The sequence below is a fragment of the Nicotiana tabacum genome, chromosome 17 (assembly GCF_000715075.1).
Source record: "Nicotiana tabacum cultivar K326 chromosome 17, ASM71507v2, whole genome shotgun sequence".
In the NCBI taxonomy this organism is placed as follows: Eukaryota; Viridiplantae; Streptophyta; class Magnoliopsida; order Solanales; family Solanaceae; genus Nicotiana; species Nicotiana tabacum.
Genome location: NC_134096.1, coordinates 123,210,308 through 123,226,701, shown reverse-complemented (window position 1 = coordinate 123,226,701; position 16,394 = coordinate 123,210,308). Strand labels below are relative to the sequence as shown.

The following is a 16,394-nucleotide window of genomic DNA, read 5'->3' as shown; positions in this document are numbered from 1 at the left end:
ACTGTCTAGGCCCCACTGTGGGCGCCAAACTGTTTACCCGTAAAACGGTACAGTTGAATTTATACATGGTTTCTAGACAAGTGAACTAATTTAATCCTGAAATAATGCAATAATTGAAGAAATGTACAATACTTAGCCTTAAAATGTAGATGAAACAGCAAAGATGACCGTTTCGGGAACAAGGTTTTCGGGCACAACAATGATGAAATCAAAAAGCGAAAAGTAAGATTGTATTAAGCTTTGTATAGAATGCAGTGTAAGTTTACCCCGAAAATCGTGTCCTTACAATGACAATTGAGCTCATTATTTATATCTATGCAGAAGGTTCTTGGGTCGTGCCCTTCTTTAATGTCAATTATGAGGAGCATTGATGAAGACGTAACGGTGACCATAAATGTCAAATCCCTTGTAACGGGTAACTACTCTTAGTGGATGAATATTCTCTACTGAATGCTACCGGGAGAAGAGCATTTATCACATCTTTATGAGCATTATTCTTTCTGGTGATAAACGAAACAACCTTCTTCAGTCTTCAGTCATCCCCCGTTTTTGGTTCCACGTGTCCCTTTCTCGGATGGCCACGTGCCATAACGTAGTTTACCCAATACAATGGTATTTAAACACATTGATTCGGTATTTTCGATGTTCGATTCTTAAAAGGATATACTAATACTATATCTAATTAAATTTGGTTTTTCTTCGTTCGGTTTCGATTTATTTGGTCTGATAACTTCGATTTGTTCGGCTCGAGCTAACTTTTGGTTGAGTTAAGTTCACTATTTATTTCTTTATCAAATATCATATTCACTTTCGAACAAATCCACTATAAATTTTGAGGATGACAAACCAACCAATAAATTATATACAAATAATAAAAGTTGCTTTTTAAAATATAAAAAAGAATTATTCGTATACCCTAGTTATTCTCACGAAAAAGGAAAAGAAAAAGCAAAAAAAAGGAGGTTCTCAATAAAATAAAAATATATTAAAAATTAATAACAACTAGGCTGAAAGACAGAAAAATCCTACGTGCTTTGCCACTCGCCCCCAAAACGTTTCGTTAAAATAAGTACACTCGTGGTGTGCGTGTATTCAAACTTCAAAGCTTTGTTAAGTGTGAGAGAAAATTGTAAGTAGCAACCAGCAAGTGAAAGAAGACGCTGGGGAGGAAGGAAACCCAGGTGCATTGACCTGAACGGTAATTTTTGCATATATTGCAATCACCAGTTGTTTGCTAGATCTCCTTTTTTTTGGGCAGCTTTGGTTTCAGTTTGCCTGCCATGTGTTTGTCAAAATGCCTTCTGAAAGTTCATCTTCGCACGTCACAATGCCAAGCTGAATCAGGATTCTCACATGTATAAGCTGTAAAACTGAACCTGCCATAAGCGCACATTTGAATGCGTTGTTAAAAATTAACCTAAATGTATCATTTGGAAAGATTAGTCATTACATGTGCTCACATAAGCAATGTTTAAAATTACTTGCATAGAAAACTAACTTCTATATTTATAGTGTGAATACCCTTTGCCCCTAAATTTTCTCTGTTCTTTTCTTCCCGTAATGTAACAGTCAAAATGCTGGCTTCTAAGGGAGCAGTTGTCCCAGATTCTAGAGTGATGATGAGGACCTTATTCTCCCCCTGCAATGTATGTCATTACACTCTTAGAAAGGGAGTTTGTAGCTTCATATGCTTCCTTCTTCATTTTTTCTTTTATGTTTAGAAGCTCAGATTTCCTTTTTGATGATGAATCTTCTTGATACTTCATATGAAGTCTCCTCATTAATACTTGCCTTTTTTAACTTCGCTCAAGAATCTTGTAAAAGTAGCACCTTTTATGTTGTTTCATCTTTAAATAAAGAAGCCAGATTATAAGTGTGAACTATCAGGATATATAAGAAGCTACCATCGTTTTACATGTTAAGCTGTTGAATGCTGAGAACCGCGTAACCAAGGTTTTCGACATGCCTCAATATGTAGCAATAATTTACCTTTCTCATATGAATAAGACCCGAGTTGCATTTCAGAAAAAGTGGTCCCACTTCAAAAGATGCATCTGCAGAGGGGGAAAGGATTAGTAAAGGAACAAACCACAACTTTGACTAACTAGTAGAAGAAGTAAATCAAGGTGCTGCTGAACAAATTGTTCGAAGACAAAATCCTATAATGAGGCTTGTCTGTAAAAGTTGTGATGATACAATATGTTTGCCAATTCAAGAGGGAAGATCATATTTGTTTTCCCTCTGTCAAAGCAAATATTGCTTTCTTGAAGTAGAAAGATGAAGTGCGGTCCATTGCTCCTTCTGTTCGTACTTTGTCAAAAGTTTGGTGGAATTTTCATTTACAACAGTTCTCTATGTGGAAAACCTCTGACTCTCTGGTTTAAGTATCCTTTATCTCTTGAACTGATAAATTTTTGCATAAAATAGAAAATGGTTATTTTTGAATTGTATATGTTGGAATAGTTAACAAAGGTAATATCTTCTCCATTTACCATTAACTACTTAAGAGTGAGTTGATTTTGAATATGATGGGGATGTGTTTTGATATTATTATCCAATAACTGCAAGCCAATTCAAGCATTTGGATGCATTTTCCCCTATACCTCCATGCGCTCCTATCCCACCCACCCTCCCTTTTTCCTGACTGTCTTTTAGGATGTAATGTGTGCAACAATTTTTGCTTAAACCATAGCGAATTTCATCCTTTATTCTGTATATGTAGTTCTGAAGGACTTTATCACTTCTAAGTAGATGTTGCATTTAATGATTACTTTTTAAAATTTAACAAGATATTTGACACATTAGTGCAAGAGTGTATTTTATGGAAAACAATTTTGGTCCCTACTTCAATTGCTTCCCTTGCTCTGATGTACCAAATGTGCTAGATACAAGATACATAACCTTCCCTTGGCTCGGAGTAGTGCAATAGAGTTTATGAACCAATCAGCTCTATATCTTTGAGTTTATGGACAATACTATCTTTGATTTTCTCGCTTTCGGGGTACTCTATTAAGATATTCTATATTTGGCTTAAAAAATCACACCTCTTTAATCAAATCAAATTATTGTTATCCAGATTTCACATATACCAGTTATTAGCTTTGGACGGAAAAGCTCGTCAAAAGCCTATAGTGCAAAAATGGAGCTCTCAATCACACAACCTGATGATTGGCATCTTCATCTTCGTGATGGTGACGTTCTTAAGACAGTTGTCTCGCACAGGTCTTTAGTTAAATTCTTAAGCTGATGGTGTGGGACTCTAATCAATATTGAGTAGCCGATTATGATAGATTATAGTTTATGTTCAGTTCCTTCTTTCCTTCTTCTACCACTTTGTTTAATTCGGTTTCTTATCTTGATTTTGACTTGTTCATGCTGCATTCTTTGATAAAGTGCACATCACTTTGGGAGGGCAATAGTTATGCCAAATTTGAAGCCTCCTATCACGACCACCGCTGCTGCTGTAGCATACCGGGAAGCGATATTGAAATCTTTGCCTGCCAATAGTGATTTCAATCCTCTTATGACACTTTATTTAACAGATACAACCAGTCCTCTTGAAATCAAACTAGCAAGTAAGTCCAATATATTTTTTTATATGGAAATATCTTTTATTTAAAATCACATAAAATTACATTAGATGTTATTCTTTTTTTTGTTGTTGTGATAAGGTAGGGTAAACATTAGATGTTATATATGACATTCTTCTATCATAGTGCAGGCACGTATCTTAGGAAACAAAAAAATAAGTTTCAGTGAATGATAATAGTTGAACATACATGTCAATAAGATCATGACAGAAAAGGCACCACTAGAAAGCCTATTTGTTAAACTTTAAGTAGTGCTGAAATAAGAGACATTGTAATTCTTCATTAATTCATTCTAAAGCTGACGTTTTAGTTTTGCTATTGTGACAATGTATACCTTTGGTTAATAAAAAACTATTACTCCCTGCAGCCTTGCTTCTGGCATCGTACTTCGATGATTTTGTATAGTTTTTCAGGTGGTAATATAAATGGTACTAGGGGGTCAGGGAAATGTAGTTCCAAATTTGAACATAAGACCTTAAAATTCTTTTCAAACCAATTTCTCCCTGTTGCTTTGCTTCTAACGTCCTACTTTGGTGGTTTGGCTTTCTAGATGTTTGTAAAATGGGCACCTAGGGTTCAGGGAAGTGTAATTCATAATTTGTTCTTAAGACATTAAAGTTCAAGGCTAGATTCTCGGCTACCTGCCATCCTTTGCTTTTTTTTGGTCTTCTTGTTATGTCTACTTTCGTGTCAGATCATTATCCTTGAAATTCTGAAGTCAGTGTTGCGAGGCTCTTGTCCTTTACAAAGTCCGGCTCCACTTACCTCCATGGGAATTTAAACATGTTGAATTTTGTAGCATTTAAGTTAAACTGATTGTGTACAGTCAGCTGGGTGCAGTTTTCTTTCCATAGTGAATGGTCCATGTTCATATTTTTCTTTCCATGAAAGCATTTATGTATTATCTTTTTTTTCTTTTTCTTTTTGTTGTTTTATCTAGTATTTTGTCCATTTTTTTCTAATAAGATGAGAGTAAAACAGGAGAGAGCCAGGTCGTATTTGGGGTGAAGTTATATCCTGCTGGTGCCACGACAAATTCACAAGATGGAGTGACTGATCTCTTCGGGAAGTGTTTACCAGTTCTACAGGAAATGGTTGAGCATAATATGCCTCTGCTGGTAACTTGATGCTAAACTTGGTGCTAAGTGATTCTTGTTCCACCAGAACGTTGCATAAGCTATAGTGTACATGCTAACCTTACCACCAAAAAGATATTGCTATTTACATTGTAGAAAGCTGCACATTAAAACCTGTCTCTTTATGTCGTGCTAGCTCTAGGTTTTAGCGGTTGGCTGATGCATCTTTTGAAGGTTAGTCTTCTTCTTGAGAGGTTATGTTTTTGAGATGTTATGTTGGGGAAAACGCAAAGAAGATTCAGTAACCTCTCAATAAGAGCACTTTGCCTTTTGACAAAAAAAATGACAAAAATTATGGTACTCTCAAGAATAGAAGGACCCTCAGTTGTGCTTTGTTCACATTATTAAACACAATTGGAACAAAAAGATAATATATATTTTAAGAGAAGAAATTTGCACTCAGTGAAAGAATCTGTCAAAGTAATGAATGGAGCTGCATACAAGATAACAGTGCACCAATCATTTTCTCGCCCTTTACTGCACAACTCCGAAGTAAACTTGCTAACACGGACAAATTTGGCCATGTGAAGCAAACCTTTCACAGTGCCATGGTTCTGTCTTTGCTTTGGTCAGTTAAAACTTCTTTTCGAACAGACCATTTGTCAGCTAAAACTTAAAAGGAAGTAACCCGTCATTGATGCTTCTATACAAAGTTTCTGAACTAGTCTTTGTGGTCAAACTATCTTAAAGTGTTGATTACTTTTCACCCTATTTAAGACATTATTACAGATTTATTATCATCATAATTCTTATGGTAATACTGGTTCATCATTGAGTTTTAAAATGACAGATGTTATTGTCATCCATTTAGTTGGGCTAGCATTTCATAACAGAGCAGCACTTATATTTTTCAATTTTTTTCTGCTTTGCTTATGGATACTGGAGACTGCTAGAATTGATCTCATCAAGTCTATTACTATCAACATATTCTAGTGCGCTGGGTTTTCAGGATTATTGTTGTTTTTTATTTCAAACAGAAATGCTGTTGTCTGTTCCTTGAACCTTCTCTTATTATTTCTTTCCTATGCTAGTCGCTTTTCTAGTTTCATTTTATCTTTTGGATCTCTATAAAATAAATTCAGCATTTAACTGTAGTAACTCAACCTTAATCGTGTCTTTTTCTTCTCCCAAATATTCTGCCAAAGCTTGTGGTTTTTGTCATTTTCCTTGAAATAACTTCATTTCATAGGATTTTTATGTATTGCAGTTGACTGCAGGTTCATGGAGAGGTTACAAATCCTGAGGTTGACATTTTTGATCGAGAAAAAGTATTCATTGAAACGCTTCTAAGCCCTTTGGTTCAGAAATTTCCACGATTGAAGGTCGTGATGGAGCATGTTACAACCATGGATGCTGTAAAGTTTGTTGAATCTTGCACTGAAGGTGATCTTTTCTACTTGATCCACCTCTTTGAACTTCTCTCTTCTTGTCAGTTGAAAGAACTTTATTGACCCTCCTTTTCAAATGCTAATTTTGCCTTGCTATCGTTCTTTTAAAGGAAATGTTGCAGCGACTGTCACCCCACAGCATCTTGTTTTGAACAGGAATTCTCTCTTCCAAGGGGGCTTCCAACCGCATAATTACTGCCTTCCAGTGCTCAAAAGAGAGATCCACAGTAATATCCTTTATCTTTTCATAATGATGCTCAGATTCTTTCTTGTATATTTGGTGTTTGTCTTTCGGTTTCAAGAACAATCATGAAGTAACATTTCTTTTAAATTTTGAAAAACCAGCTAGGATTCTTTTTAACCACCTTAGTGACTACAATGTCATGTAGATCTTGTTTGGTTCAAAGAAGGGGATTGGGAACTTGTTCATTTTCTTCTCCTGCATAAAGGACTTACCATTAACCTCCACTTGTTTGGTTCGACTCCAACTGAAGTGGAAGAAGTTGATTTCCTAATTCCCCAAGTTTAGACGGTTTTGAAAAGTTGAGGAGTTGCATATCCTACACGTTTTCTTTTCCTCAAGCAAGGTTAATTTTTTCCTCATCCTTTACTTCCCTTCCAGTGAGTCCTTTTTCACTCTGTCCAACCATAATTTATGAGAATATAGGTTTTGAGAAGGTAAGGTAATGTATGAGAATATAACTAATATTAGAATTTCCTCCAAGGTTATTTTTGAGCTTGTTTCTTTGCCATTTTTTACTTGAGCACATTGTTGGATTGTAAAGATGTAGTTCAGCAGACACACCTTCTTAGTTAATAGCTTGAAAAGATCTAGAGTGCAACTTATATCACTTGACTTCGCCTCATGTCCAAATAGTTTGAATCGGCTACACTACACGAATCCTCTGTGGCCATTCGGCTCCACTCCTGATTAATATTTTTCCAGTAATGAGTAATTGTATTTTAAGGAAAATTAGGGATTCTTTTAAACTAAAGGTTCTCTAGATCTCTTTTTTTTCCTGCACGAATAAAAGGAAGGACATAAATACCAAATGATGTGGTATGCTTCTTTAGCTACACCTGGCTATGGTGTGGAACCCTTGCTTATACTTCAAAAAGAATATTGTCTATATGCCTACTATCGTGTTAGAATATGGCATTTTGATCTTGCTTTATGGATTATCTAAGATATACTGTCACCATAACAAAGAAGAATTGGATTAACGGCTACCGAGCCATCTACCTTGAAAATTTGAAAGTTAGGTAGAAGCTGTATTTGCCTGTTATTGACCCTTTTCTGGGTACAATAATTTGCTGAAAGTTTCCTCGTCTAACCTTTTTTTTTTGGGCTCTTTGTAAGAGTTATGAAAGTTTTAGTCTTGCTGATGCTAATATATGTGTCACGAATCACTATATGATCAAGCTCTCTTTAATTTGTTAATTCTATCCATTGCTTTTTGAAATAAAAAAGTGAACCAAGTGCTTGAAACAAAATTCTTATCGTATATATAGATTCATTGCTCACAAGGTTACAAGATCTATTGCATTGGTCTTTCCCATATTTTGCTACTTTTCTCTTTTCTCTTGATATTCTGCTACTTTTCTCTTTTCTCTTGTTCACTTTGAACTATACAGGGCAGGCTCTTGTGTCAGCTGTAACAAGTGGAAGTAAAAGATTTTTTCTTGGGACTGACAGCGCTCCTCATGATAGACGAAAGAAAGAATGTTCTTGCGGGTGTGCTGGTATTTACAATGCTCCTGTAGCCTTATCAGCATATGCGAAGGTGTTTGAACAGGTAATTGCAATGGATGTCTATAGTGTTTCTTGCGAATGTTACTTTTGTACTCTTTGTTTGAAGTTTGATGGAGATGGATGAATACATGCCCTGTTCATTTGTCCTAAAAATTAACTTCTTTACTCGAGACAAGTAATTATCTTGCATCACGAGAATAAATTTGGTTGTTTGCATTTTAGGCGAACGCACTTGACAAGCTCGAAGCATTTACTAGCTTCAATGGACCAGATTTCTATGGGCTTCCCAGGAACAACTCACTGATTAAGTTGAGCAAGACGCCATGGAAGGTGCCCGAATCCTTTTCCTATGCATCGGGAGATATTGTTCCCATGTTTGCTGGTCAAATGCTCGACTGGTTGCCCTCTCCTCTCTGAGAGAGAAAAAGAGATTCCCATTCTCATCTGACATTCTTGTTGTACTGTAATATTGTGATTATGGACTATAGGGGTATTCATCTTTGCTTTCCTGTTGATTTGGCATTATCGGAAATTCAGAATGATAAAGGTCATTTCGATAATACCTTTTCAGCCAAAAAAGTATCGAAATAATAATAAAGCTTTCTGGATGTGACTGCAAATTAAGCTATAAATCTTTTGTTGAATCATGTTAGCAATTTAGTCTCTCGTAGCGTACTTCTACAACTTTTTATTTTTGTTTTATATAATATTAAATAAGCGAAATAATAGATAAAGATTCATATTGCTAATCTCAAGTTGTGATCGTAACAGAGATGCAGTACTAGTTGTTGCAAGTGACCAACACATGACTAGTGACTTTGACTAAGTACTCTTTCATTTGCTTATGAAGGAAAACGATTAAAACGGGCGAGAATTATTCCCAGTAAGATGGCATTGGTTTTCAATTTAGACTACGTGTCAATGTCATAGACACAAGCGACAGGATTATATTATTCAGAGGAAAAGACAGTTGACGTCTACCCTGTTGGGTTTGAAGGAGGTTGTATTCAATAAATCTATCTCAAATCTTCCAGATATAGCCAGCTATTGATTACAGGTCTATACCAAAGTATTGTTCCTCTGCTTTCCTCAAAGGTCACATACTCGCATTGAGGATGAATATCATATATATACGAACGATTATCAAGATCAATTGAAAAATTAAAATTGTTCAGCACTTGCTAAGAACAAAGTATAAAGGCACATGGAAAAGGAAGAAGATACGCAAACATATGTGAACCATACATGTACGAAGCAAAATAATTGATTAGTCATACCTTTATATTTTTGAAAAGTTTGAATCACATTTGACAGGAATGCAGACAACATTTTCTAATCAACATATTCCCATCATATTAACACGGGTACTGTATCTGAATCTAACAATGTAGGAGCTCAGTAAAATACTTAAACCCACGGCCAACTCAATCGTATGATCATCACGTCCAAGAAAAGTAGCATGCCAAAATTTATGTCCGCAAGCCACAGCACGAAACCAGGTCCCAGTTAGCTGTTAAAACTGTTCATCATATCCTGTCTTTACCTCATGCTGGCAGTTGAAGCTTGGCATTATTTTTCCAACTGCAAAACAAATTTATTAGTAGTTTGTTTGCATCGTCAAGAAGTAGCCACTCCAAAAAGCTTTAAGGAATTGCTACCTGATGAAGTAATAATAAAAGAAATCTGCATAAAGGGCCGTCTGGACAAGACCAGAGACGCAAGCTGCAAAAGGAAGAAAAATAATTCAACTTTGAAGAACCATTGCGACTGGCAAACAAATATTACTGGTTGTATCTTGGAAAACTTACATATCCATCTAGTGAAATGCGGCTCTGTCAAATAGCGGTAAATCCAGTTTAAGATGTAAAATGCACGATAGGCCCTGTAATCATAAATCCAGCATGTCAGTGACAATACCAAATAAATCTTTAACTATTTGAAATCAAATTGTAAAATATTATTATGCCTGACATTATACAACTAGAAAGAAACATATCCAGCGTGTGTACATAACTTAAGAACCTTTAACAGTTAGATCCCTTTCTGCTCCAAGGATTATAATACAAAAGGGAAGAGAAACAAAATCAAGACGGATGATAAATACGGGTAGACAGTGAGCGTCGTGTGAGAAAGAGACCACAAATCCATTTTTTTTTCATACAATGACCTTACTAATCATTTCCCTTTCTTTTGCAGTGAGATGGATATAATTGCTATAACAATAAATAGTTCAACGGCTTAAGGAACATTTTAACGGAAGATCCTGCCCTGCAGAGTAAGGAAAGCATCACTTGCAATAATGTAATACATGTAAAAAAGGATTCTCAGGACCTAAGACATCTTCTTTTGCACTGTACTGTAATATGGAAGATCTGGAGTATGTTCCTAAATTTTTTTGGAGATCAGTGGTTAAAGCGCACTACTGAAGAACACTTTCACAAGCTGGAGAAGATAGAAACTACAAAGACAGTTTAAGTACTGATAGAATACAGTTCCCCCATGCATCGTGTTGGTATATGGAAAAGAGGAACCAATGCTTTGAAGGAAGAGTATGTATCACATCATTTAGAGTTCAAATGTTCACAATCATGTGTAGAAGATAGATTCTTGGATGAACTTCATTAACTCCTTGCATAATTAAAATGGAGACTAGTCTTTTCTAGCAGCACTCAATTGGGCTGTTCTGCGAACAAATTTGTACGAACTTATGAAAATAAATAAACAGCAAATTGTCCAATGTCAGCTCTGACTGATAATCGAACTCAGATAAAAAAAAATAGATATGCCCAAATCAACATAAAATTGCTCCAATTTTCAAAATATGATGCAAAATAATGTCCTTTCAGGAAGTGGCCAGATTTACCGGAGAAGAAGCATACCCAAGGAAGAACACATATTGGCCAGTCAGATTATCAACGTTCCCACTTCTTTGCAAGAGTACCAACTGGGGAAGAATGGCAACTGCCTCCAGGTATATTGAGAAAGCCCAAAACACCTGAAACAACAATATATGTAGCATCAACAGTGTCAACAGGGAGCAAGCAAATTTAAATTTGAGAATCAAGACTCGGCAAAAAAAGGATAAAGAAAACAAGTAACACAATCTCTGTCACAGGGTCATTGCGGAAATTCTAATCAGTCGTAGGAGGATTTAATGGAAGCTTATTAATTAGTATAGCACCTTGCAACATAGTGTAAGGCTCAATCCTCACTGGCATTCCCCACCCCACCCCCCAAATCCCATCCCTTTTCCTCTCCTAGCCCACAAAATAAAAAGAAGAGACTCAATCATTAATGATATAAACTGATGAGTCAAAGTATAAGGATACCATGAGTACTGAGAAATCTCATTTTTCTTCTTTTTATCTCTTTTGATGTACTGGGCTTAATGGAGGAACCTCATACTGTTAACACTGCCAAGACAGACAGCTAGATGAATGAAACGGAAGGGAAACCAAGAATGAAAATACAGGAAGACATTTCAAATCATATAGACAAGAAGATGTCTTTACTCATGCAAATTGTAATGAAACATACTATGAACAACACCAAGTCGTAAAAGAAATGCACAAAATCCACACCCATATGCATTGAGAGTTTCATTGACCTAGTAAGGTTATAGAGGATGAGAATACTTGGCGAGGACAGTGGAAAAAAGAATTCGAGAGTTCAGCTGGCTCTGAATAGGGGGAAGTAGCCAGAGCCCAGAGTCAAATACAAAATAGACAAGGTCAAACTTCAGTCACAACTATGTTTGCCCTTGGATCTGGTTAAATCAACATAACAGAACATTCCAATACAAGAGATGCAAACAACTAACCCAAATGGCTATTACAGAAATTCTTCTTCAAGATAGGGCAGGCTGATTCAGATGTTAACAACAGCTGATTACTTAAGGAAGGTCTATCCATTCACATGACTGCAAACATATCATTTCAATATGTGTCAGGCTGCTGACCGTATATTGCCGACGTAAATAGTTTATATCTTCTTATGAGAACTCCTAGGTCACTATAAAATCGTTCATAGCTTGTCATGCAAACTCAGAGATAATCATGAAATGGGTTACCTTAAGAAGGTCTGTACAAGCACTCTTTCAAGGTTGCAATAACCATGTACATGCAGAGTAGCATGTGAGTAATAGCAAACAGACATTTTATGGTGTTCATTCACTTAGTGACGGACTGACTATGTGAGCTTGCTCACATTGTTGGTCTCAAGCCCAGATAAAGGAGGAGGATTATGGTAGGCTGACAAACAGCATAAAATTAGTCAATTTACCATGAATCCTCATGATACTGAAAATAGCATCTGGACGTGCCCATCTAGGAGTGCATTGCACCGGCAACCGGAAGTTTGAGAGGAGCTTGAATGGAGTGACATGGTCAGTGATGAACCATAAAGCCGACCCAAACTTGCTTAGAATTGAGGGATAATTGTTAATGTATTCGATGTCACTAGTAATGGATTCAAAGAAACACAACACTTCTAGAGAAATTCACTATTTACAGTAGCCAGCCTATTAAAATTCAACTCTGAAAACATGGTTGTCGCAAGCACCAACAGGATGCTGTGCTTGCCAAGATCAACATATATAAGTCACCAGCTAACATAAAAAATTAAGTGAGAAGAAGCAAGATTATCATTGCTAGGAAAATCCATATAAAATAGTTAGAACATTTACAGATCACTACTAACCTCCTGAAAGGTAAACTTCTCATGAAGAACAAGCCCCAAAGCGAAACATGCTCCAACAAGAATCCAGTAACGAAAAGTATCTAGCTCACGATCATATGAGCGCCTGACAACCCGGTGGTACCTCATACACCAGACAATTGCCAAAGAGCTTCCAATAAAAACCAGTTTCATCACAGTGTTGTAAAGAGATATGAAGTCGCTGAACAAATCCAGATACCGAGCCAAGAACACGATAGCATATAACTCCTGTGTCTTCAATGATATTCCTGAATACAGCTAACACTCTTAGCCAACTAGATTTCAGCACAAGTATATTTCAAGCCACTGGAAGATGCAATGAGTCCCTTCAATGGTGAAACTTAAAATATAATGTACAAAAAGGTCTGTACACGTCAATGAATGAGCTATTGAATTCTAAGAATCATATATTTTACTTTGTATTAAGAGAAAAGGTAATGTTTCATTCTCTTTTTCTTTTTTGATAAGCTTGTGCACACCTCAACTATTTCACCGGCTACCTGCATGCTACCTCCCACCAGCATAGGTAGTGGGTAGCTTTGTCTAGACCGAGTGTTTAAAATGTTTGCTGCAATTTGAATCCTGGTCTCTGAGTTTTGCACCCTCTTCGTTAACCACTAGGCAACACCCTTGGTACATCTGTAATTATACCGAGGTATTTATGACCTTCCTTATTAGTAATCTAAGTCCTAACATACCATACTTCAGCTGGTTTGCTGATTTACTTTTGTTGAAAACATCCACTAGAAACGAACATGTTAACGTGTATCTCTTCATATTTTCAAATTACTTACAGTGTCACTGATTTCACTAAATGTCCTACACAAATACAGATATCCACTTTGTATGTGGCACAAAGCTAGCCTAGTTAAAGGTCCAAGACTAGATATGACACAGAAATAGTCACGAAGCGTCAAAGAAGTTTCCAAACATTAACAAAAACGAATGCTCACACATGGCAATCTCTTGGTAGGTCTAAAACTGCGTCCAAGACCTATGAGATTCTGGACTTAGCATAAAGTCAATACTTCCTTGTAGATAAAATGTATCCTGTCCATTGCCTAATTCAGTAGTTATAACATAAAAGGTAAAACAGGTTGACTTCTCTTAGCTTGCTACTTTAATTTATCAAGAGCCACATAACATTATTATTACTTTTTCAATTCTGAATGCACAAATCAGAAACATAGCTCGCTATTAATTATGTATGTGTTCAATTTAAGACCTAATCAGATACGGTCATCTATGTATCCAGCAAAACTACTCATATTCAGGTTTCAACATGAATAAAAATGAAATTAATTGAAAACAGAACCGTATGCAGAACTCTGTTTCACCTTCTGATGCGGAACTATTACATGCTACAGAATACACTCAGATTCTATGAGCTACATAATTCAAAGTTGACAAGTTTGCATCTGTTCGCACGTCTCACACACACAGAGATATATAATAGCTGATTGAGGAACTGAGAGTAAAAATGCAAAAGGGAAGAAGAAGACCTGAGCATGATTTGGTAGCGTAGATTTTGAGGAGGAGAACTAAGACACTAATCAAATGCGTCATGTCCCCCGCCAGTCTGAAGATATTCATGATTCCTAAACACCTCCTATCCCAGCCCTAGATTGATTCCTCTAGAAGAGTCTCAATTTCTGAAGAAAAATGATGAAGATTTGGGTTTTGGATTGGAAGTTGATAGAAATGCAGAAATGAAATGAAATGGAACTTGAATTGGAATTTGTTTTTGGGATCAGAATTCAGAAATACATTTTTTTTTTTTTTTGGTATAATTGTGAGGTAAGCGGCTTGATATACACGTGTCAGTTCCAAACGTCCACGAGGCATGTGTTCAGAAAATGACAGTGGGGACGAGAAAAATGAAAAAAATAATTAATGGAGAGAGTAAATGATTCAACATTTTGACAATATAAATAAAGATCTTTCTGTTTTATTTAATAGGTAATAAAATTTTAAAAAATTGTTAAGAGCCATAAAATAAATTGCTCCGAAAAAACGAAAGCAAAACTTTTATTACTTGTTAGTGTTATATACTGCATATAATTGTGGTATCTTTTATTATATATAACTAGTTAATTTGTGCGCGCTTCACGCGCTTATGGAAAAGAATGAATTTATGATATGATCCTATTGTAAATTTAGTCAATATCAAGATAAAATAGATAAAAAATTTATATATACGCATACAAATATAAATATTTCCTTTTCAAAACGCTTCATATCATAAATGTCAAAATTAATTTCTTGTAAATCCTAAAAATAGAAAAAAATAGTTAATCATGTGCTTCCTTAATTCACAGAACAGAACATTTCAAAAAAATTGAAAATATCACTTAAAAATGGTAGGAGAATAAAACAACCAAAAGATGCAAACTTTATTGGTATAATCAAAATCTAATATCAAGTAAGAATCAAGAATATTCAAGATAGAGATATGCGAGATACCAACAAAACATGATCAAAGAGAGTTCCTCCGTTTTCTTAAACCACCTAACTATCTCTTGGGCAAGTTGACTTAAAGAAGTGTGAAGAAAAAATTTCCAAATGTTTTGTTAAGGGAATTGTTTATATATATACAAGATTTTAAATTTATTTACTCGATTTTGTCTAAGTTTTCATATTTACAGGAAGTAACAAAAGTTTTTTATAAAATATATACAAATTCGGTCAAAATCTACAATTTATCTACAACGTAAATACACATTTTTGTACAGAATCCAGTCAAAACTATAATTTACATATAATTTATATACAATTATGTAAGTTGTAGATATGTTGTATACCGTTTCTACATTCGACATAAAAACTATATACAATTTGTTCATGTTTTCTTTGTCGAGTTTCAATCTGAAATTTCAACCAAAATCACCTCGAATCTTCACCAAATTGTCTCAAATTTGAGATATAAACTCCAACGGATATTTTCAATCATTTGCAACAACACTCAATCTAAACAAAAAATAATTTCATAAAATTTCATTTTCGAATCCAAAACTTTGAAACTTTTTAATGGTTGTCAATGGAGTTTTTAATGGATTAACATAGTTTCCAATTCAATCTACTCGCTTCTAATTAATATTATTTTGTTTATTGATTGCAAAAAGCTAAAAGAATGATAACTAAAATGATTATCTTCATCAGAGCTAATTGTTTTCTTATTTACTTCCTCGTTTTCATAGGATCTGAAGCAAGAACTTTGCTAGGTACTAATCTTCTTTCTTTTTTTCACTTAACATTAGTATCATTTATTCAGTTAATCCACGTGAAGATACTAATATAAGAATATTGATAGAGAATGAGAGATAGAGAGAGAGATCGAAAAGGGAATTCCCTATGAATTTCTAATATAATGGGATACTCATTAATACTAATTTGTATATAATTGGTAAATTGTATATCAACTTGTAATTAAGTTAAAACATAAATAGTGAGGGTAAATAAGTTTTTAATGTAGTATATATAGGTAAAAATCCCGTTTGTTAAACCAACAATAGTTGCAGATTGCAATATAAATGATCTTCAATCAAAAAACATAAGAAAATACCTGGAAGTAACTCTTCCATCCTTTGCATGTCGTGTTGGGCATTCTTATTCAACACTTGTAAGGAGGTAAAATTCATCACAATATTAGTGGAAGAACCACTTAATTAGAACAGTCAATATTGAAAAATGACAATCTTATTTGTTTTTGGAAATTCTATAATGAGATGGCAAATCCAATTAATATGCATCTGCAGCTTCAGCATATCATGCTTTCATTTTCTTTGTCAACCCATTCATGCACATACTTCTG

At 35.1% G+C, this 16,394-nt stretch overlaps 2 protein-coding genes across 5 annotated transcripts; one reads left to right on the top strand and one right to left on the bottom strand.

The window, feature by feature from the left end:
* Positions 1–922: 922 nt before the first annotated feature.
* Positions 923–8,511, top strand: LOC107804302 (dihydroorotase, mitochondrial-like). Of its 3 annotated transcripts, none has more exons than XM_016628173.2 (9): positions 923–1,181; positions 1,570–1,646; positions 3,077–3,222; positions 3,394–3,575; positions 4,572–4,708; positions 5,944–6,109; positions 6,225–6,341; positions 7,750–7,910; positions 8,090–8,511. In XM_016628173.2, exons 2-9 carry the CDS (start codon positions 1,575–1,577, stop codon positions 8,282–8,284), a joined length of 1,176 nt encoding a protein of 391 aa, XP_016483659.1. In that variant the 5' UTR covers positions 923–1,181; positions 1,570–1,574; the 3' UTR covers positions 8,285–8,511. The 3 variants fall into 3 exon arrangements, with proteins under 3 accessions (XP_016483659.1, XP_016483658.1, XP_016483660.1); XM_016628172.2 differs by having other exon boundaries at positions 1,059–1,198; XM_016628174.2 differs by lacking the exon at positions 1,570–1,646 and having other exon boundaries at positions 1,060–1,198.
* Positions 8,512–9,113: 602 nt separating this feature from the next.
* On the bottom strand, positions 9,114–14,348 carry LOC107804301 (ER lumen protein-retaining receptor A). Of its 2 annotated transcripts, XM_016628169.2 has the most exons (6): positions 14,086–14,345; positions 12,566–12,831; positions 10,747–10,862; positions 9,676–9,749; positions 9,526–9,589; positions 9,114–9,448 (listed from the first exon to the last, which is right to left on the bottom strand). In XM_016628169.2, the coding sequence occupies exons 1-6, from the start codon at positions 14,174–14,176 to the stop codon at positions 9,412–9,414; spliced, it is 648 nt and encodes a 215-aa protein (XP_016483655.1). In that variant the 5' UTR covers positions 14,177–14,345; the 3' UTR covers positions 9,114–9,411. The 2 variants fall into 2 exon arrangements, with proteins under 2 accessions (XP_016483655.1, XP_016483657.1); XM_016628171.2 differs by lacking the exon at positions 9,114–9,448 and having other exon boundaries at positions 10,731–10,862; positions 14,086–14,348.
* Between the last annotated feature and the right edge of the window lie 2,046 nt (positions 14,349–16,394).

Bases quoted from the DNA above. Each gene is read 5' to 3' on its own strand.
- LOC107804302 (XM_016628173.2), top strand. From the start codon at position 1,575: ATGCTGGCTTCTAAGGGAGCAGTTGTCCCAGATTCTAGAGTGATGATG. The intron at 3,576-4,571 runs GTAAGTCCAATA...AGAGTAAAACAG, and splicing joins TCTTGAAATCAAACTAGCAA to GAGAGAGCCAGGTCGTATTT. The intron at 6,342-7,749 runs GTAATATCCTTT...TGAACTATACAG, and splicing joins GCTCAAAAGAGAGATCCACA to GGCAGGCTCTTGTGTCAGCT.
- LOC107804301 (XM_016628169.2), bottom strand. From the start codon at position 14,176: ATGAATATCTTCAGACTGGCGGGGGACATGACGCATTTGATTAGTGTC. The intron at 10,863-12,565 runs GTTAGTAGTGAT...TTGTTGTTTCAG, and splicing joins AGAAGTTTACCTTTCAGGAG to GTGTTTTGGGCTTTCTCAAT. The intron at 9,449-9,525 runs GTAGCAATTCCT...TTTGTTTTGCAG, and splicing joins TTTTATTATTACTTCATCAG to TTGGAAAAATAATGCCAAGC.